The sequence below is a fragment of the Chrysoperla carnea genome, chromosome 2 (assembly GCF_905475395.1).
Source record: "Chrysoperla carnea chromosome 2, inChrCarn1.1, whole genome shotgun sequence".
NCBI lineage: Eukaryota > Metazoa > Arthropoda > Insecta > Neuroptera > Chrysopidae > Chrysoperla > Chrysoperla carnea.
The window spans coordinates 87,418,348-87,440,595 of record NC_058338.1 but is presented as its reverse complement, the minus strand read 5'-3'; the positions used below and the strand labels follow the sequence as shown (position 1 = coordinate 87,440,595).

The following is a 22,248-nucleotide window of genomic DNA, read 5'->3' as shown; positions in this document are numbered from 1 at the left end:
AGTAATATTTATTTTTATGAACAGAAATTTGATATTAATTTTGATAATTAAAATATGAATAAGAGAACATTTAGTAGATATTTCATAGAATCGGTAACTATTAGTAGTTCTGTACTAAATATTCATTCTACAATATTTGATTTTGTAAGAAAATATTTTTTACTGTGTTTCCTTTAGAAACTGTTAAAAAATTCAAGGTTTTATCATCGATGGTTTGCCCTCGACTTTTTCTGCCGATCCGAACTTTGTATATATACCTTTATAACCATTATTTAAAATTTTTCATACAACGATAAAATATGGTTTCAGATTTTCGGTTTATCAAAAAGCATTCTACACTACTGCTTGTGAGAAGGGTAAATGGACTTCTGTTTTGTAAATATTATAAACCACATGAAGAACAAACTCATAAAATTATTTCATGAGTTTTCCATGTACAAAATTCCATCCCTTTTTTACTCATTAGGGGATAAATTTCCAAAAATCCCTTCTTAGTTCACATTAATGTCTTTTAAGGAACGTGTGTACAACATTTTTTGCTTCTAGACCCAGCGGTTTCACCTGTGCGTTGATTGATCAGTCAATTTCTTCTTATATATATATATAGATTAATAAAAGTTATATTTCTCTATATATTATAAATGCGAAAGTAAGCATGTTTGCATGTTTTTGATATACTCAATGAATAATTACGACTATTATATAATTTAAAAAAATAGAAAACCATACATACATTTTTACCATTATTTCGAGTGTTATAGAAAGGGGATAAGCGAGAGCAATCTTTATCAATCTTTACTTTTAAACCCAGCGAAGCGGGTGGGTATCACTCTAGTAAAATAATAAAATACAATTCACAATAATTTAAATATTTGGAAATTAGATGGTTAATTTCAACTTCCGCATAGAGCAAAAAGGGCGTCATATCGGGTAGGACCTAGGGCGAAATCGAACCTAAATCGGTCATTGACTATCATCGGCGTTTATTAACGCAACCGCTGTTAGATACAAGACGTACTTCATTCCTACTTAAGTTTGATAAGCAAAAAATATCCCAAATTCCTAGTGTTAAAAAAAATTCTCGAAATCGTTGCTCGCTTTCGTATCAATCACCTTAATATAAGCGATTTAAATCCAATAAGAAATAATGTTTGCTTTTTAGAGATAAAATAACATTAAAATTCAAGGACAAAAACATCAATTACTCACTTCATAATTGCATATGAAAAACGTTTTAAATTGAAGTGTATTTACATAATGATAATAATTTTTTTTAAATCTTAATGTAAATATTTAAAATTAATTTTTTATCTGTATTAAATTTAGAACGAAAAGGTGTATACCCTATAGTTTATATTGTTTAAGCAATAAGTATTATCATGAGTTTCTCGAGATGATGAAGTTTCTCGATAACCTTCAAGGGAGAGGGATTAGACCTGATTAAACCACCGACAATTAACCAAGGTCTTATATACCGACATATGTTTTAAGCTGAAACAAGCTTAATATTCTGCGGCCCTTGATTTTGCGTTTTTGAAAATTTTGCCGGGCCACCGCGTGCTCAGGGTCGAAAAAGCAAAAATTAGCGTTATGATTGCTGAAGCGCCACCACGGTGGATTTGACCTCAGCAGCTAGAATAGTGATAATTGATTTTGTTCATGATTTTAGTGTTAATAGGACTTTTCAGCTTATAATTTCTAATACTTCATACTTATATTTTTGATGTAGTTGAAATAAATTAAATATGACAAAATTAGACTTTTTTAAATTTCCCGCTTCTCACTTCAATCCTCTTCCCCACAACACCACCTTCATTATGTGCCAAGCGAGAGGCCGAGGTGGCAACCCTAAGTGTTCACGACCGACTGTGAGATAGTTTACCAAGCTTTATCCTCCATTTATAATGAAGCTTATTATAAAAAGCTATCCCAAAAACCGACAACGATTATTCAATTAAAATGTGCATCCGATAGCATTCTCCCCGACTTAAGACATAAGAATAAGTATTAGTACTTAAAGTCAAGTAATTATTTGAATAAGTATGCATTTTTTCTTACGCTATTTCACCGTAAATATTTGACTAAAGCGTATTATTCTTATGCATCATTCAAGCGGTTTGAATGATGCACACACGTGTATACAAATAGTTTATGTATACAAATAGTTTACGCATGCGCAAAAAAGAAGACATACGTCTTTGATTATCGAATAGACTCCATTCACAGCACCTATAGAGAATATTACTTATAATAGACTCTGTGCGTACGGCATTTGACATTCGACGACACCATATATGTTATCCGGTTAAATTAAATAAAAAAATAGGAGTAAAGTTACAAAAATTCGCATCCAGCTCAAAGTTGGCAGGACTGTTCAAAAACCATCATGAATGAAATCTAAAAAACCAACTTTTCAGTCGTTATATCTCAGAAACGGTGGCTCTTAGGAAAAACGTATTGAGACATTTTTTATATTTAATTACCTGATCTACAATTTTCGTCTCAACTAATTTTATGATAAAACTTCCTTTTCCTGTTTTCCTGAAAATCGCGAAAAACACTCTTTTGTAATCTTTGACCGAAAGTGACCTACCAACTTTGAGTAGGGTGTAAATTTTTGTACCTACAAATGTTTAATTTGACCGGATAAAGGACTTAAATTAAAAATTAATCAAGCTCTTAATTCTGTTATAATTGATGTCTGGAATAATCTTTCTCAGACTAGATCAGACATAATATGAACAATAAAATTTTCAATGTTATCAAAATTAATTGTGTTAAGATTTACTTTATGGCAAAATCATTCATAAAAGTTTAAAAAAAATATTTGCCGTCTATATTTGTTTTTTTTTTTTTTTAGATAATGCACTAATACTTAAGTTTATTAACAAAAAAAGCCAGGTGTTCATAACCTCTGTCAACAAACTTTATGCGATAGTCAAAGGTTAGATTTACATAAAAAAATGTTCATTTAAAATAATTTAGATTAAAATTTTAATGTTTCGCGAATTGACAAATGGTAGAGTTAGGACCAAAGTAGGACAATGCCGCAATTCTCAGTCAAAAAGGTTTGGTATCTATGGTAATATAAAAGGTACGGCCAATCATAAACTTGAATTGTATTGACTTTAGAGGGCAGCCAACTCTCCGGTTTTGAACTCGAGTTTCGAGGTGTGTTTCTGTTGTCCGGTTTTCGAAGAGTAATGTGCGATTTTTATAATAAAATAAATTATCAAAGATTGGTGAAATTAATCTTATATATTTAAACGAGCAATTCTTGTATATATTAAGAAACGATTTTCATGAAATTTATTATACAGGAGGTTTTGTAGGCGAAAAATTGATCTAACTAGGTTTTATTTCTAGAAAACGTCGTTTTATCTGTGTTTTCAGGAAAAACTGAAACATCAACTGCAAAACATGACTCTTCCTGACATCTATTGACGAGTATATATATTGTACGTGGTTCGGTTCGTATGACTTTTATAGTGTGAGGTCCGTGTAGCTTTGTCGGTTTTGGTTGATAGGTAGCTATTGTGATATATACGTACTCGTAGTTAACGAAATAAAGCACATAACCGGGACAATCAAATTGGTATTTGTTTGGAGACATCATGTCTATTAAACTAAAAAAATACCGAGCAAAGCTCGGTAATACAGGTACTAATATTTATTCTACAAAAATGTAACCTTTAAATTCATTATTGAAGTGTAAGAATACAAGTATATTAATAATGATTTACCATTATTTAGTCAAATTTATTAATTTAAGGCCCTTGGAATATTTACAAAACTATAAACAAGTGAAAAGAAACAATGGACTGAGTTAATTGTTGAAATACCATGCATAGTCAGTGTTGATTTCTTTATCACATAACACATGCAAAAATGTATAGACAGTGTTGATTCGCAATCGTTTGTTTTTTTGACGTCACGTAAATAACAAAACATATTCACTTTTAAATAGACACACACACAACTGATATTCCTATATTAATACATACTATAAAATTTGCACCTAATTAACGCCCTCGTGGGTAAACAGTGATGTTTACAAAAAAATGTTTCAAACAAAAGTTCTTTATTTTTTTATAAGGAACATTTTTTACATTTAAACTTTTGTTCTATCTCTAACGGTTTACAAGATGGGTCCTACGGACCCAAGACCCAATTGACCCATATTGCTCATTTACCCAATTGACCCATTTCCAAATTTCAGCTCGATATCTTTTTTCGTTTTTGAGTTATCGTGTCCACAGACGGACGGACGGACGGACAACCGGAAATGGACTAATTAGGTGATTTTATGAACAGCTATGACAAAATTTTTTTCCTAGCATCATTATTTTTAAGCGTTACAAACTTGGGACTAAACTTAATATACTAATATTTCATATATGCATGGTATAAAAACACACACCCAAAAAACAAAAACAATAAAAAACCGATAATATCCTCATTTATTAAAATGATCTCCAGATTTTCTATTTTGGCTTAACTCTCTAACTATTGAACATTATAGAGGGTGTATCAAAGATATTAGACATTTCAAAATGTATATTTTTCAAATAATTTTTTATATTAAACGAAATTTTCTATCTCAATATGAGTTTTAATATAGATACTATAACAAACTAGTGCTGTACATTTTACTGAAAAAAAAATCGGGTAGCTTACGCAACTCCTGCTGCGTTGCGAATTTTATTGTTAAATAGTTTAAATTTCACATGCATGAAGGCTATTTGTGTTGGCGCTAAAAAAATATCTACGTGTCTTAATACCATAATTATAACAACAATGTCAGGCACATGATAAATAAAATTTTCAATATTATCAACATTAATTGTATTGAGATTTAGTTCCCAGAAATTCATTCATAAATTTTTATACCATGTATATATGAAATATACATAGTATATTAAGTTTAGTCCCAAGTTTGTAACGCTTAAAAATAATGATGCTAGGAAAAAAATTTTGTTATAGCTGTTCATAAAATCACCTAATTAGTCCATTTCCGGTTGGCCGTCCGTCCGTCTGTGGACACGATAACTCAAAAACGAAAAAAGATATCGAGCTGAAATTTCGTAAATGAGCATCATAGGTCAATTGGGTCTTGGGTCCGTAGGACACACCTTGTAAACCGTTAGAGATAGAACAAAAGTTTAAATGTAAAAAATGTTCCTTATCAAAAATTAAACAACTTTTGTTTGAAACATTTTTTCGTAAACATCACTGTTTACCAGTGAGGGCGCCAATTAGGCGGAAATTTTATAATATGTACTATACTTGATTATCAGTTATGTATGTGTCACATGTTTGTATATGTAATGTGATAAAGAAATCAACACTGACTATGCATGGTATTTCAACAATTAACTCAGTCAATTGTTTGTTTTCACTTGTTTTTAAAAAATGTTTACGTTTTCAAACAAAAACAACTATAAACCTTTAGATATGTTTATAATAATAATTTGTGTAAGGTCAATGATCTATTAAACAATATAAATTATTTGATGGCTTGACAAACTAATTTTCATTATATTACAAATCAAACCAAGAAATCAAAAAACCGATTACAATACAATTAAAAAGAAGTGAAAACAAAAAATTGATTGAGTTAATTATAGAAATACCATTTATAGACAGTGTTGATTATGCAATCGTTTGTTTTTTTACCTCAAGTAAGTAAAGAAAGCCACTCTTAGAGAACCACGTATACACACACATAGCTAATATTCCCTTATAATACATACTATAGTGATGTTTACAAAAAAATATGTTTATTTTTTTATAAAGAACGTTTTTTACATTTAAATTTTCGTTCTATCTCTAACAGTTTACAAGATGGATCCTACGGAATCAAGACCCAATTGACATATGTTGTTCGTGGCATCAACTTTTTAAGCGTTACCAACTTAGAACTAAACTTATTATACCTTGTACTATTTCATAGATACATGGTATAACAACAGAATTATAATAAAATTCATATAATTACTTGTTTGAATTTTTGAAATTATTTACATCGATGTTTGTGATGATTGGTTTTTTTTTTACAATAAATTCTTGTATAATGGGGAAAATTTTCCTTGCATTTAAATATTTCCCACGGCCTTTCCTTCCCAAAGTATGCCTACCCAAAGTGGCATCTTAATAATTAATATGGTTTAGTTTCTTATGGTTGTATGTCCATGAACCTATCTATATAGAATGTAATAACATCTTGGGTAGTTAGTTGATAAGAATATGTGAACCCTTCAGAATATCTCGTAAAAAATATATTCGCTATCAAAGTTGGAACTTTTTTTTTGAGTTAAATTTAACAGTTGACTAAAAGTAACACATTTGACATCATAACAAAAGGTAGTACGATCGCCAAGGCAAGTTTTAGACTTGTAGTTGAAATTATTTGTACTATATTTTCAACTTTGATGATGAATTTTGTGTTATAACTTTATGAATGTAGACAAAAAATAAGAATAAATTTTTCGATATCTGGTTTTCTTGCCTTGGTTTTCGAAATATCGAAAACTAAATAAGTAAACAAAATTTTCGATATTTTGAAAATTACTCCAGATATCGAAAAATTCTTACTTTTCGTCTTATATTCACAAATTATAACACAATTCACCATCAAAATTGAATATATATATATATTTTTTTAAACTTGTGTCCCCACTACCGTGCTCATAAAGTTTTAATTTCAATTTAAATAGTTTTTTTTTTTTTAATTTCGACCGACTAGTTATGGAGAAATCTATGAAAACATATCATCCGTCTATCGTTCTACCATAAGAACAATTTTAAGTATGCCTACTTTTGAAATCATTTATTTATTTAAATAACTGGGCAAACCTTACTAAAATTTTCATAATTGATTTAGACATAGTCCAACTTCATATCAAAATCAAGCTTTTTATTTAAAATTGCCTTGGCGCCCGTACATCCTTAATGCATGTGGTTAATAAATGTGGTTTAATTTTTCTTATATGATTCACAAATATTGAGTCAGTTTCTTGCAATACAAATAGATATAATCTAAGATGTTTTTTATTTGTTTTAAAATTTCTATTTGTCTGTCCCATGTACATTTCTTCACACCTCTTTCTTAAGAATTACAATTTGCATTCTCAAACATTAATAAGTAGCGATCACCCGCTGCTTCATCACATAGCCCGATATAGAGAATTTTTTTAGATTATAATAAAATAAATTTTCTTAAGCATAAACTAAATTAAAAATTTGTAGCTGTTTTAAATAAAACTAAACAAAACACAAGCAACATTTCTGAAGTGATTCGAGTTGCTTACAAATTTCCAACGGTAATAAATTCGATAAATCGAGTGTTTTAAGAATGCACCATAATTTTTTCAAATTTTTAAATTAATATTTAATACCTTAAAAAAATTATTTAGTGTGACACTCGTTTTTGTAGGTATAACAACAATCTAAAAATGGCGCAAAAAAAAATATATATTTAACGTTAAATTAAAATTATAAATAATTGAGAAAGACTTCCGGGAGCGAGAGCTTTTTATTGGAAATTTCCTCCTCTTTAAGAATCTTTTTGTTTAAATTTCTTAAATATTAATATTTTATGAAATATTGGCAAAAAATAATTTTTGCAATTTTTTATGTACTGAAAAAATCTGGCACATTTTTCTAGACATTATTCCGAATCGAACGAACTATCACACGTATTTTTACGACCATTATTTCTATATTTCACCAATTTGAACTTGTTGACTAGACCAAAGTTAAAACCTATAGTTTTTGAAGTCTAACAAAAATTATTCTTTTTATGGATTAGAAACACGCAAAAATAAACCATAATTTTCAATATTGTAAATTTAAAGTTATCAGGAAATATGATCTTACATTTTTCAAGGTCTTTTTCAAAAAAGCGTACTGTGAAATACTATTATTGGCAATAATATGAATAATGTATTCTTAATTGTCATGAGAAAAAATAATTTATACTTTGTTCTCAGAAAAAAAATTGCATATAGTAAGTAAAATACTCAGATTTAATCAATGCTACCGTGAGTTTGCAAATTTTAAATTAAAATTTTTAATCAATTTTCAATAAAATGCGTACGTCATAAAATTTGATAAAAAATTTTAAAAAAAAAGTTTTTCTAATTTTCTAGATAAGATTTCAACAGCTCGTAGATTTCAGGCAAATCATCGGATTTTAACTTTTTTTTATTGCAGCTTTTAAATTTTTCGAAGTTTTTGAAAGTGTTTTCTAGAATTTTTTTTGGTTCTTCTTGAATGTTTCACAAGACCACTAGCTGAATCTACTTGCAAATTTTCAACTCTCTAGTATCTTTTAAAGGTTTTGGAGAAAATGGACACCAAAGTTTTATACTAATTTGCGCCCTCACGGGTAAACAGCGATGTTTAAGAAAAAATATTTCTAACAAAGTTGTTTATTTTTTTATAAGGATTAAGTTTTACATTAAAACTTTTGTTCTATCTCTAATGGTTTACAAGATGGGTCCTTTTTCTTTTGATTGAATGAGCATGCACCATTTTAAAATTGGCATATCTCGGTCAATTTTGAAGCTAGAACATCGGAAAAAAAACAAAAAATGTACACAATTAATCATTTCATAGAACTTTTAGTTGAATTTTTTTTTATTTGATGCAGTTTTTTTGTAATTTGTAAAATACTGATTAAAACCCTCAAACTAAGGGGGTTAGGCTCGCTCCTAAGTGGTCGACTTTTTGGTACAAAGTTTTTACATCCTAAAATAAACAACAGTGGAAAATTTCAAAGATTCAACAAGTTTTTCTTTATTACCATGATTTTTTTATTTAATTTTGTTGTGCTATACATACATCACGAAAAAATAACTCAAGTAAAACAAATTGTTGATATAATTAAACTTGATAGTAACAAACCTATTATAAAATGGCAGGATCAAGGCTCCCATTAATAAATGCATTTTTTATTAATTAAACCGCAAACAGTATTTTAAATAATTACTTAAATATGTGTTCTAAATATAGTCTTCAATGAAAGTTCTTCCGACTAGTCGTTTAAAAAGATTATTTTTTGATGGCAATTTATCGAATTTGGTTTGATTGATTTGAATAATGCATTTTTTATTAATTAAACCGCAAACAGTATTTTAAATAATTACTTAAATAGTGTTCTAAGATAATTATATAAAAAATTTGTTTAACATCAAAGAAAACGACAGCACTAAATATCAAAAACTCTGCAAGATCAAATTTAAAACGATATACGTAAATTGATAAGTTTAAATACGGCCATGTTATTTGCTGATAATGTAGCATTCTATAAGTGAAATAATTTTAAAAATCGGTTAAGTAGTGACTCAAAAATGACGGTTTGTATATACCTAAACAGTATACAATCAATATCCTCTAGAAATTTCAAACTTCTATCATTAGCGATTTAGGCTGAGTGTCGACGATATATCAGTCGGGACATTACTTTTTCCCTCTCCAGATTATTCCCCACTACCCTATAAAAGGTTTCTGATTTTAAATAATATACAAAAAGATGCTTTTTTTTAAATCATTTTTAAAATATTGAGGAGTTGTGAGTAAAAACATTCATTGATGGAACATGGAACTATAATAATTGGAATTTTGAAAACTGTTTTTATTTTTTCGTGATAATTTTAAAGTTACAGACAGTTTTAAAAGAAATTTTTCAAAAGAGAAACGAAAACGTCCGACAAAAAAAATGTGCGTAAAACATGGTTGTGATGTAATAATTAATTAATTGTTAATTGAATAGTATACACTAAATGCAATTATTAATAAACATTATGGCGTTACACGATCTTTTACGAACATTTTTTTTGTCGGACTTTTTCATTTCTCTTTTGTCAAATTCTTTTAAAACTGCTTGTAACTTTAACATTATTATGAAAATAATATATAAAAATAAAAACAGTTTTGTTATAAAACTTATATATGATCTTTTCATTTTTGTCAAAAAAAAAAATAAACAAAATTTATTTTTCAAAATCCCAATAGCTTTAATTAAATCGTTTATGCCAAACGATTACAATATCAACGCGAAAGATACAACTAGCGTGCATTTATTGCAATAAACTGCATTGAAATAAAACTATTTTACAGATATTAAAAAATTCGATTTGGCTATTCGTACACAAGCATGTCTCTAGCGTGGATACTTTTTAAAATAATAAATTATCTGAAAAGCTGGTTATTATCGTTACTAGTTGGTTGGGTTGAGTTTGCCAACTATAGTGGAATTGGTTGGGTTCTGAAGTTTTTAACCCGTGCGTTCAAAAATGGGATACTATTGCAAAAAACGAAAATATTCTATTCACGCTTGAGACCCACTTGTGTACGAATAGACTCTATAATTAATTTGAGTATAATATTTATATTAATTTTAATTCAACAAATTGTTAGTTATTATAAATACATGTTGTTATTTCACTATTTAACTGAGTTTAGAGTTTTAGTTAATCAAGAATTTCAACACAATATAATTTATATTAATAGACTTTGAACTCAAACCAATTCATTTATTTATTTAGTATAAGAGCCTGCAAATTGAGGAACAAATTCCAAGAGGTGAATTAAAAAAAGAGAAAAAAGTCCAAAACAAAAGGGTTGGTCAGAGGTGTTTTTATTTTTTCGAGAAAATATTACTCACAAAAATTTCAGTTCATTTTACTATTTAACGAAATTTCCTGAGAAATTGTCTAAAATCGATCCAAAATTCCTCTGCACAAGGAAATGTAAGCTATATCTCAAAAACTATGCATCCAATCATTACATAAAGCAAATTTTTGTAATTTTTGACTCAAAATTACAATAATCGACTTAATTTAATTTGACTTTAATTTTCTCCACTTTTTTTTTTTAATAGATCAAAGAATGAAGCACAAAAACAAATTCCCAAAATCAAAATTAAATTTACGATGATAAAAATACGGAATTTTTATAATACAAGGCTGATTATTTTCTCTAGATTAAAAAAATAATAATTACTTTTTTCAATTTTGATAAAATCTGTCGTTAATTTTTAATTGCGTTCAGTTCGAATAGATAACAAAATAACTTTTTATCTTTTGAATTCATATAATTTTATGGTTTTTTAATGAAATTAATATGAAAAATTTCAAAAATTTTATTATATTTTCCAAATATTAATAATTATTTTATTAAATAATTATTAATCCTCAAATAATTTATTTATATTTATTTCTGTCTTGATCCTAACCTTTTGACATTTGATATGTCAAAATATTTCGAAAGTGATTTTACATTTTTAGGTTGGTAATAATACCGCGTGTATAGTCGGGGAAAAAACTACAGTCACCTACATATTCTAAAAGTCCATAAGAAAATATAAATACCGTGAAAGAAGAAAGATGAAATTAACATTTTTTCGAGAAAAAATTGAAATATCCGAAAGAAAAATTTTTCAAAATCGGAGACTTGAGATGGCAGCTCTATGTATCACAATATTTTATGCGGTATTTGAAGCAAAAACTTTCGATTTAATATTTTTGTAAGAAATCATGAGATGAAAAAATAAATGGTTAAGTCTACGTTTCGCACCGCGTTAAAAACATATAATAAACTAAAAGACTTCGAAGGGTAATATTTCTCGATATCAGCGTCCCCAAAAAAATACACTATTAAGACGTTTAAATCATACTTATTTTTTTTTAAAAACTTTCGTAAATAGTGTGAATACTGTTAAGGAAAGAAAACTAACATAATACGGAATCCCAAACACAAATCGAAATCTAATCAACCAACTCACCCCAAAAATAACAATAGCAAAATAAATTTAATTAAGAAATCTCCTTATAAACAATTAACAAATTTTCACGATATCCAGAAAAATTAAGCGAAATTTTGATTTAGATAAGTAGTACACCACCACGTCTATTTTCTAAGTTCATTTTTAGAAATTAAATTTATTTTCTAAAATGGAACACTACTTTTCGCTCAGATGATAGCTTGATTTTAATTAGTCTTTGACTGGACTAAGTTTTAGGTTTGTTTCTATTCATTTCTATTCATCTAGGAAAAGAAATTTGTATATCATGGTTATCATCCAAATATTGCACAATATATACTGATAGTTTTTTTTTCCTGGAAACATAATCAAAACTAGCTTTATCCGGAAAATAAAGTTGACCTTGTATCTTTAGAAAATAAAACAAAAAGCAAAATTCATGACCAATTTTGCATAAAACAAAAAAGTTTTATTATTGTTGTTAGATTTTGTATATAGGCACTGTTTTTTCAAACAAACTAATTAAAATTTTTTTTTTGCACAATGTTTCTCAAACAAAACATTTAAACACAAAAATAAATCATCAAATTTTTTACTTACAAGAAAAACAATTTTGACAGTATATTCGCTTTGACAACTGGATTTGGATTATCGTATTTTTTACTGAAATCCATTTTTAATTACTTATAAAAATTAAGACACACTCACTTAAACAATATTTTATTTAATAATATATTATATAAAAATAAAAATTTGATTTATTTAAAAATTAAGTATATTTCGTTTCATTCAAGTGTAGAAAAACTAAATAGCATTATGCTAAACATTTCATTGAACATAATAAGCATGTGTGCTTTTGATTTCAAAATGAAATATATTTTAATATTTTATATCAATCACTTTTTATGAAAAACGATCTAATCATGTTATTCTTTGCAGTTCTTATAGATACTGCTAGTTGAAATCATATTAAAAACCTTCAATTTCATAATACAATCAAATTATTAAGACTAAAGTACACGATTTACTTAATTACTTCACACTTCTCAGTTCTCAGTCTGACAGAATATAATACAGAGGTTATGTTTTGGGAGTATTACATTATATGGTTCCAAGCTAATTTACCGTCCTAATTTTAACTATTATCATTTCTAATAAGAACTATGAATAAAGTGATCACTAGATAAAAGTCGTGTCATGTGTCTGTCTACCCAATGGAAGGCACAAAAATAAAGAATTATATACTAAGTACAATACGGTAGTTGCCTGATGTCGAAATTGCCATATTACGTATAAAAATGTAAAAATAGACTGCCACTGATACCATGAGAAAATTTGAAAGTCAAATTAAAATTGATTAAAAAACGAAGAAGTTGTAAGCATTCAAAGATTCTTGCCTATCGCATTTTACAAAACAAAATTTTATATGTATCTACTTATGGTAAATGATGATATCGAACAATGACGTCACTAATCTATATGTTCCTCTTTGTTTAGTTAGGAATTTTAAACGTTCATATTTTGCGTACTTCTAAAGATTATCAAAAACCAACTTAACTTTTCTGCCCGCGCAGTGAGAATTCTTCACCTGGAGTGATAAAAAAAATTTAGTTCAAATTTATTGAGTCTGTTTTAGTTCTTACTATTTTTAAGAAGATTAAGCACATACAAGCTAATGCAATGTTACTTTTTGAGATCCTCTAACATCAAAATCGATATTCTAGTAGCCTTAGACAAAATCAAAATATATAAAATATTGGATTGTAATATCTACTAAGAAAGACTCTATCTAGCGATAGAAAAAAATAACTATAGTTTTCAACGCCCACAGATACATAATATTTAACGGAAATGTTTGTTTACAATCTTGTAAACCATATGCACATACCATACACATAAAAGAGTACGATACATTAAAATGTAGAATAAAGTAGGTCTCTTTTGCCTTTTATTCAATGAAAAAATCAGCTGAGTTGTTGTTTCATTTTTTTTTTGTCGTGGCGCTGAGATCTTTGCGTTAAAATCGAATATCTGTGTATGCTGAAATCTGTTCAGTTTGAAACAAAATTAAAAGATAATTTTTTATGGAGAAATAGACGAATCATTTTAGATGGAAAAAGTGTAAAATGAAGAATTTTTATGCTCCTCAACCTATCGGGCCAGTTTTTTTTTTTTAAATGTTCAGGAATATATCAAAATCTACATCTAACTTCTTGCCTTAACTATTATAATCCATTTTTGAGGTGAATTTTGAAAATTTTAAAACCTTGAAAATATGGGCCAGAAACGTATACTGGCTGGTTTTCGGGGTCGCTGATCACTATTCAGAATTTTTATATACTCCCCCCCTCTCCAGTGGTAATTCACCCCGCTGGTCCAAAATTGCAATATTTAATAAATATTCAACAAAATGGACCAAAAAATGTATACTCGAGTTTTTTTTTTGAGTCACTGATCACGAGTCCGAATTAAGAATGGGAATATACTCCCTCTCCAGGGGTTATTTGCCACTCGCTGGCCCAACACAGAAATATTCTGTAAATATTAACCAAAATAGACCAAAATAATCTTGTAAAAAGTATACTTGGAGATTTTTGGCGTTGCTGATCACGATTCTGAATGTGTAGAATGTGGATACACTCTCCCTCCTGCGGTAATTCGCCTCCCGCACACAGCAATGGGGATGAACAATCGAATAATTTCAAATATGGCCAAGTGAGGTATTAAATAAAAGAGCGTGACGTGTACATTGCAAAACTGTAACTCCGACGTAATGTTATATGACGGGGGGTGGTGGAAGTGGGGATGAACGATCGATTATTTTCCAATATACCCAAGTCTGCTATAAAATAAAAGGCATGATGTGTAAATTAAAAAACTGTGAGCTACATGAAAATTTGTTCAGCCGTTTAAAAGTTGTTTAAACTTTTTTATCGGGGGTTTATCAAATTTCATAAAATTTACTAGATACTTCTAGCATCTATTTTTAGGCAAACATGATGTCTAACAGCGAAGAGTGGCAGGGTATACTTAGAGCATATGCCCAAATACTATAGAGTTCCGCATGAAATTGTGAAGAAAAGCAGGACTTTGCCCAGCAAAGCGGGTTGTTGACAGCTAGTATAAGATTAAAAATAAAATAACATCTAAAATGAATAACTTATATTAAATTTATTTTACTTTTTACAAATCAACTTATCTTACTATTAATTTTTAACTTTTTAAAACATTTTCCATATTTTTTATGTTTGAGATACAAAAAAATTCTCTATGAAATGCTAAAATTACTCCACTAAAATCAATGAAACAAAATATTGTTTTAAATTTCGAATACAGTCAAAAACTTTTAGCTCACGGATAGCTATTATAAAGCGTTCAACAATTTTAGTTAGACCTTCACCTTCTTTTTCTAAACATTTCTTTCTTACTCTGCGCTCCTGTTTCTTGTTCATCCGGATTGCTGTTGAGCTTTTTAACAACTCTTACTTCTTCCATTCTTTCTAAATTTATTTGGTTTCTTAAAAATAATACTGTCGTTTATTTCTTCTTAGATTTTTCAAAAGATTTTCTTTTCCCATGTTACGAGATAGTTCTGTGTTGTAGTTGCGAGTGCCCAAGTTTCACTTCCATACATTACTATCAATCTTATTTAATAAGATTGATAGTAATGTATGGAAGTGAAAATAAAAAGTAAAGTAAAAAAAACGCGAATTGAAAAATCTGTCTGTTTTGAAAGACAAGCCAACTTGCGTAAAAATTGGAATTTTTTTATTTATATCGAAATTGATTCTGTTCCACACGTTAATTTTGAAAAGAAAGAGAAATATCATTATTAAAATAAATCATTGAGAACATTTTTGGCAATGATTTAAATTGATGCAAATTTTATATGCATTTAAAAAAAATTTACAATTACCGTGTATTTGAATCTTTAAATTTAAAATAAAACAAACATAACAAGAAAGAAACAACTAATTATACACAATGAGTATGGAAATTAAAAAATTAACTGAGTTAATTGTAGAAGTACCATGTACAGATACGTGTTAATTACGAAATCGATTGTTTTTTTCAGGTCGTGTAAGTAAAGAAAGATATTCACTCTAACACACAAAGTAATAAGAGTATCTTTCTTCTCACTTCCTCAGTGAGTGAGTTTAATTGGAGGCATTTCCATGGTAACGAAACACTACTTTAATTATAGAATTGTATGGATGCATATATAATTGTATGGATTGCATTTATGACTTACATTGAAAATTTAATATTATTGTCTCAGAAATTTAAATAAATAATTATGATAATTTACATTTGAAAAATAATATTTGTGCAATTTGATTTCTTATTTTCACAATTTTTAATGCATTAAGTATAATTAATTAGTGTTTTTCAATAATTTTAATTTAACATTTACTATAACATTAACATGTAAAGAATTGCAAATTAGTCATAACAGCCTCCTTTATCGCCAAAATTGTTCACTAGAATCGCTGGTATCGATTTTATTGTCCCTACCATGACTACGCACACAACGAATAGAAAAACAAATACATACATAATATATGTAATGTATAAAAAAATATTTACAACACTTGTATACATACTATATAATGGTTTACAAGATAGGTCCTACAGATCCAAGACCCAATTGATCTTTGTTGCCCATTTACGTTCTTTTTACGTCCCAAGCATGCCCTAAATGCTATTTTCAACTTGATATCTCTTTTCGTTTTTGAGTTATGAGCACCTATACCTACCAAAATTTTGTTCGTAGCATCAATATTTTTAGGTGTTACAAATTTGGGACTAAACTTAGTATACTTTGATATATTTCATATATACATGGTATAAAAATAAAATATGTATAGAATTATAAGTGGTCATTTTGTTGTTATAAAATTCTCTAGTAAGTAATTATTATTTTACTATTACGTATAAGTTTAATTCCTTTACATTTTAATCGATTATATAATAGTTAAATCAATGATCGTAAAAAACTCAGTCAAGATCTCATTGACCGAGGAATCGATTTTTAATATCTATCTCATTGAATTTAAAATGAAAATAATAGAAAATTATTATCAATAATATAATTATTTTCTATAAACACATTAAATAAATTACACCATACGAAATAATATCGTTAATTAAAACATTCATTATAAATGTTTTTACTTTATTAGCCTTGATTATGATTATGTATTTTCATGAAAATCGATTGTTGGTATGTTACGAACTTTTCCTCTTCTCCAAATATCTTTTCTATACCGAAGGTCATCGAATTTATTTTGCTTATCCTATTTTTATAATATATTAAAATATAAATTTAATTTTTGGTTTAAGTCACTGAATATCTCACCAAGCTTTATCCAATTTTTCGCTTTTTCCAAAGGAAAAACTACTAATTTTTTAGATACCTTCTAAAATCTTATAGAAGAGGAACACCATATTTTCATGTTTATCAAAATATAAATAATCGCAAAATTTATAAAAATCCAACTCATTTGACGATTTATTGACTATTTTCGAGATTTCTCTATTACTCTACCCTTCTAAATCAAATTTCATCAAACTTGGTGAATAAAACTTTATTTTTTAAATCCGGGGAAAAAATGTTTCTTCTATTCGAATCAAAACATTTCTTAGAGTAATTTCGAATCAAAAAATACAAAAATCGATTCCTATTGACGATTGGGAGAGTAATTTTTGAGAAGTCACCTAAAATCCTACAGAAGCGGAAATACCACGGAGAAATTTCTTCAAATAATACTTCAACAACTGTCTTTCATCAAAAATATAACAACTTTTTCGTGCTTATGAATTATTTTGGGTTATGTTTTGGGATATTTTGTGGATGCAAAATTCAGCTCATTTGATGATTTGATGAATATTTTTCGAGATTTCTTTACACTCGCTTCTTTTTGGTCGAAATTTTCCTTTGTACCAAGTTTCATCAAATTTCGTAAACAGGAAGTTTTTTTGTCAATTGTTCGATTTTTTCGAAAACATTAAGTTGCAAAAAATTGTTTGTCAAAAACTATAGAAGTCGGGTCCTTTTGACAATTGGTAGATTAATTTTCGAGATATCACCTAACATAGCATAGAAAGGGGTATTCCCCGAGCAGCTTTATCTATAAAAAAAGGTTACCATCAAAATTTTCGCGATTTTCTCGATCTCTTTGCAAAATACAAAAATTTTGATTGAATCCTTTTTTTATAGACAACACTGTTTAAAATGATTTTTATAGAGCTTTGATATTTTTGAAAATATTTGCAATCAAAATTTATCTGAATAGAGAAGACAAGGCCCTAAATTTTTATGTAACTGCAAATAGAAATAACTTTTTTTAATTTGTTTTACTCATCGTTTTTTTTTAAATATTTATCAACTGTATAACTGGGCATCATTTCCCTACTTTCTTTACACATTTCTCAAAATGGGCCCTATGGCCTAGGTGTGTCTTTCGTGAGCAGCCAATAACCTTATAACCTAACCTAACCTTACACGTATTTCTAAAAAATACAACCTGTATAAAACCGCATTATACGAGCGCGCCTATATATAACGCAGCTGTACAAAATATTAGTTTAAAAAAAGTTTTAAATTTGATTTATCATGAAATTAATTGGAGCATAATATTTTTATTTATTTTTTTTAATTAAAAGTCTTTAAATCAATGATAAACAAAACATTACCTATTTTTTTCCCGCTTTTAGTTAATATTTGTTTAGAAAAGAAATTATCATTAATTGTTTATTGTCATTTAGATAGCAAATTTAAATGTGCATAGTTTGTTTTATCAAACAGGAAGATTACTTTTATTTATTTTTAAGTTCGGAATCTTTGAATAAATAAGACGCTAATAAACTATACTTTAGTTATATAAGGATGCATTTTTGTTGACTTCGAGATACTCGAATACTCGAAATAAAATTGTATATTAAAAAATTTTATAAAACATACATCAGACTTACATTTCGCTAAATATCGATATTTCGATTGAAACGCAACCATCGTCAGTGGCTAATACTTGATACTTGAGTAATTTTACCGAGGCTAGTTTTTTGAACTTTGAAAGTGTGTTTTCGAACCTACTAGTACAATTTAATTGATTCGAATTTATATTTATGCTTAATGTAAGTTATTTTAAATCAGAATTACAAGTTCGAACCACTTAAATTAAACTGTGTGTTTTAAAATCGTACTTTGTTTTTTTTAATGTTGGCCTCGGTAAAATAATTCAAGTATAGGCAGGGCTGGATTCAACATTTGAGGGGACCTGTAAGGGCATGTAAGGGCAGAAATTTCTTTAATTATTTTGACTATCTGATTTTACAGAAATTTTATTTTGTATTTATGATAAGCACCCTGAGTTATGTAGTTTTGGAGATCTACGATTGAAAATCGAATGCTCGCTCATTCCATCAGCCATTTGCTGATTAATTTTTTTTTCATTTTTTTTCTTGGATTCTTGGGGTCCCCCAGAACACACGGAGGAGCCTCTGCCCAGTCGTGCCCATTCATAAATCCAGCCCTGAGTATAGGTAAGACGACGACTGCTTGCCTTTCTTAAATATTTCCACAAAATAAATAAATATTGCATACAGAATTACGGCTCTTTCATGGTTGCGTCAAGCGACTTGAAACTCTGCTGTTGAGTGACCAGTGACGGTATACTAAAAAAATGCTTCATGTAATTGGTATGGTAGTTTCATATTCGGGAACTCTAGCACTCTAATTGATTTCCATAGCCCAAAGCGTGAGTTTTCCATATGAACAACAAATATTTACTGCCAAAAATTTTATCTAAACCTCAAATTGCTTAAAATTAAGATTTTATTTCATTGGCACGGCAAACACAGGCGTTTAATACAGTAATAACCAATCAGAAGACGTGTTATTCGCGTATCGTCGATTGATGCAGTAAAGGATCTGAGCTCTGGGCAAATCGGAAAACGTACAAGAAGACAACTTAAGAACCTAGTGGAAAAATCATTTTCATTTCCATACAAACTTTTCCTATGGGTTCAAATCCAGAACCTTGATACTTAGTATCCATTGACTTTTATCTGCTCTATGATCCATATTCTTTATTATGATAACTAAGCAATCTTTATATCTTCCAGGTGACTGACTTTTTTTTTGTTCTATATAAGTAAATAAAATTTTGTCCTAGAAAAAAATTCAAGATATAAGTGAATACATTTGTTTTATATTTAAGATGTTTTTAATGAAAGGTCAATGATGTGAAAATTTTATGAACAATTTTGCAATTAGCAACATGCTTATGAAATTTTCACATATAATAATGCATGTTATTATTCGTTGCGTGCACAAACGCATTTAGTGCCACGCGTGGGTATATTTTTTGTAAATTCTGCATCTGCATTAAATTCTTTATATAAGTTTGCACACAATGATTTCATCATTTGTGTAATTATATTGCCTATATTGTTAAATAATAATATTCTTTTTTTCTTTAAATTTTAGGCAATATTATTATTATCTGATATATAAGATTTAGAACTTCCTAATATTCTCGTGTGCGGCGCTAAATTCGATTTTTCACACAACGAACCTATTTGTATAAAGTACACTACATTTAAATATATAGGGATGAAAAATGAATTTATAACTGATGTAAATAAACCATAAAGTTTTGAACCGTCTGAACCGTCATGGCGTCATTTATCTTATATTAAGTTAGAAATGAGGCACTTTTATTGGACAGAAATTCGTTTCGACAAAAATCTTACGACATCTCACCATGGCGGGAGAGGAGTAAAAAAATCCTCACGTAATTAATGGACGCCCCTATATACATTTGATTCATACTTAACTTGACTGGATTTTTATAAAGTCTAGACATCCACTATCCACTGTTTATTACGGATTAGTGGATATAATTAAATAATTTTTGTAATTGACCTAACATTAGTCGTAGTTCATGTTTTTTGAATTCAAATGTACGTAATATGGTAATTACATAGATGCATAATAATAGATTATAATAATGTCATATTTAAACAAAGACTATAAGTTATTAAAACAAATAGCGTACAACTAATTTACTTAATTCACTTCATAAAATATTTAATCTATTAATCTCAGGGGATTCGTTGAAACAACTAAAAGGATTATCAACCTTTAAATAGTCGTAATTTTTATTACACATATTTTTTCTTAAACTTTTTATTATGTTTAGAATTGACTACGACAAAGCTGTGCATTCTGTTTGTAAAATTCTACTTAAAGTCATATTCAGACAGATAAAATTTATAATTGTGAAATAAGGAATACAAAAATTTTTGAGAAATAAAAAAAGACGCCAATATGAAATCCCTGTTCCAAGCAGTTTCTTCCCATAAATTTTGATCCGAGTAGTCATCCTCTCCTTCCTGCATTTTGCATAATTTTCTAATAGCAAAATTAACTGGATTTGCATGACTCTTAGGCCTTGTTTATTCAAGAAATTCCAAAAACCTAGACGAAATATTGAACTTCGAATTTTAACAGTTGATTATTGTAGCCGCCATTTTATCATAATTATTAATTTTTAATAATTTTTAATTAGGATAAAATGGCGGCTACAATAATCAACTGTTAAAATTCGAAGTTTAATATTTCGTCTAGGTTTTTTGGAATTTCTTGAATAAACAAAGCCTAAGAGTCATGCAAATCCAGTTAATTTTGCTATTAGATAAATCTTTACTAAGAAATTATCTGAAATCAAAACGAGAGATCGTACTTCGTATACGTTTAGAAGCTTAGAAACTGCATTCAATCATAAAACAAACACGATTTTTGTATTTTTATTATATATATTCCGGTATTTTCGAGTTACAGTCAAACCTGGGTAAGTGAGGACTGGTTAAGTGAGAAAACTCTATAAGTGAGAGTAATAGCCAGGACCCGTCATTTTAAGCTCCCAAAACCTCTATTAGCGAGAAACAGAAATCTCTGTAAGCGACAGTCGAGCTTTCTTTATTTATATTATTTGGGAGGAACTATAGCTACAATTTACTACATTCATACTTGCTGTGACTTGTTATTGCTGTGTACCTCTATAAGAGAGAAACGCTACCCATGTACCTGCATTAGCGAGAAACTCGGGTTAGTGAGAAACCACTATAAGCGAGAATGAGATTGTGCTCCCTTGAACTCTCGCTTATCCAGGTTTGACTGTATTTGGTTTTGGGCTGCTGAGAGATGTTCAACTAAAAAGCATTGTCTGTCCTCCTAAGTTTTTAAGTGTTATCGAGTATTAAGTGACATTATAACTACGGCGTCAGAAACAAAATTTAATTTCAGTCCCATTCAGCAGATCTTTTTTCAATAATATTTAACTCCGAAAAAGGGTCGTTTTTTTTTGGTACTCGATAGAACCAGCTAGTAGGTTAAACAAACATTTCTAATTTAACCCCTTCCAGCAAGTTTACTCATCTAATATTATTTTAAAGAAGGCCTAAATTTTCTGGTA

General features: G+C 28.5%; 1 protein-coding gene across 2 annotated transcripts in view; it reads right to left on the bottom strand.

The window, feature by feature from the left end:
• The window catches only part of LOC123293381 (probable multidrug resistance-associated protein lethal(2)03659), a 42,242-nt gene extending 29,766 nt beyond the window's left edge, over nt 1-12,476 (bottom strand). For both annotated transcript variants that reach the window (XM_044874184.1, XM_044874185.1), the window contains exon 1: nt 12,368-12,476. In XM_044874184.1, the coding sequence (XP_044730119.1) occupies nt 12,368-12,441 (74 nt within the window). In that variant the 5' untranslated portion in view covers nt 12,442-12,476. The remainder of the gene's footprint in view (nt 1-12,367) is intronic.
• Between the last annotated feature and the right edge of the window lie 9,772 nt (nt 12,477-22,248).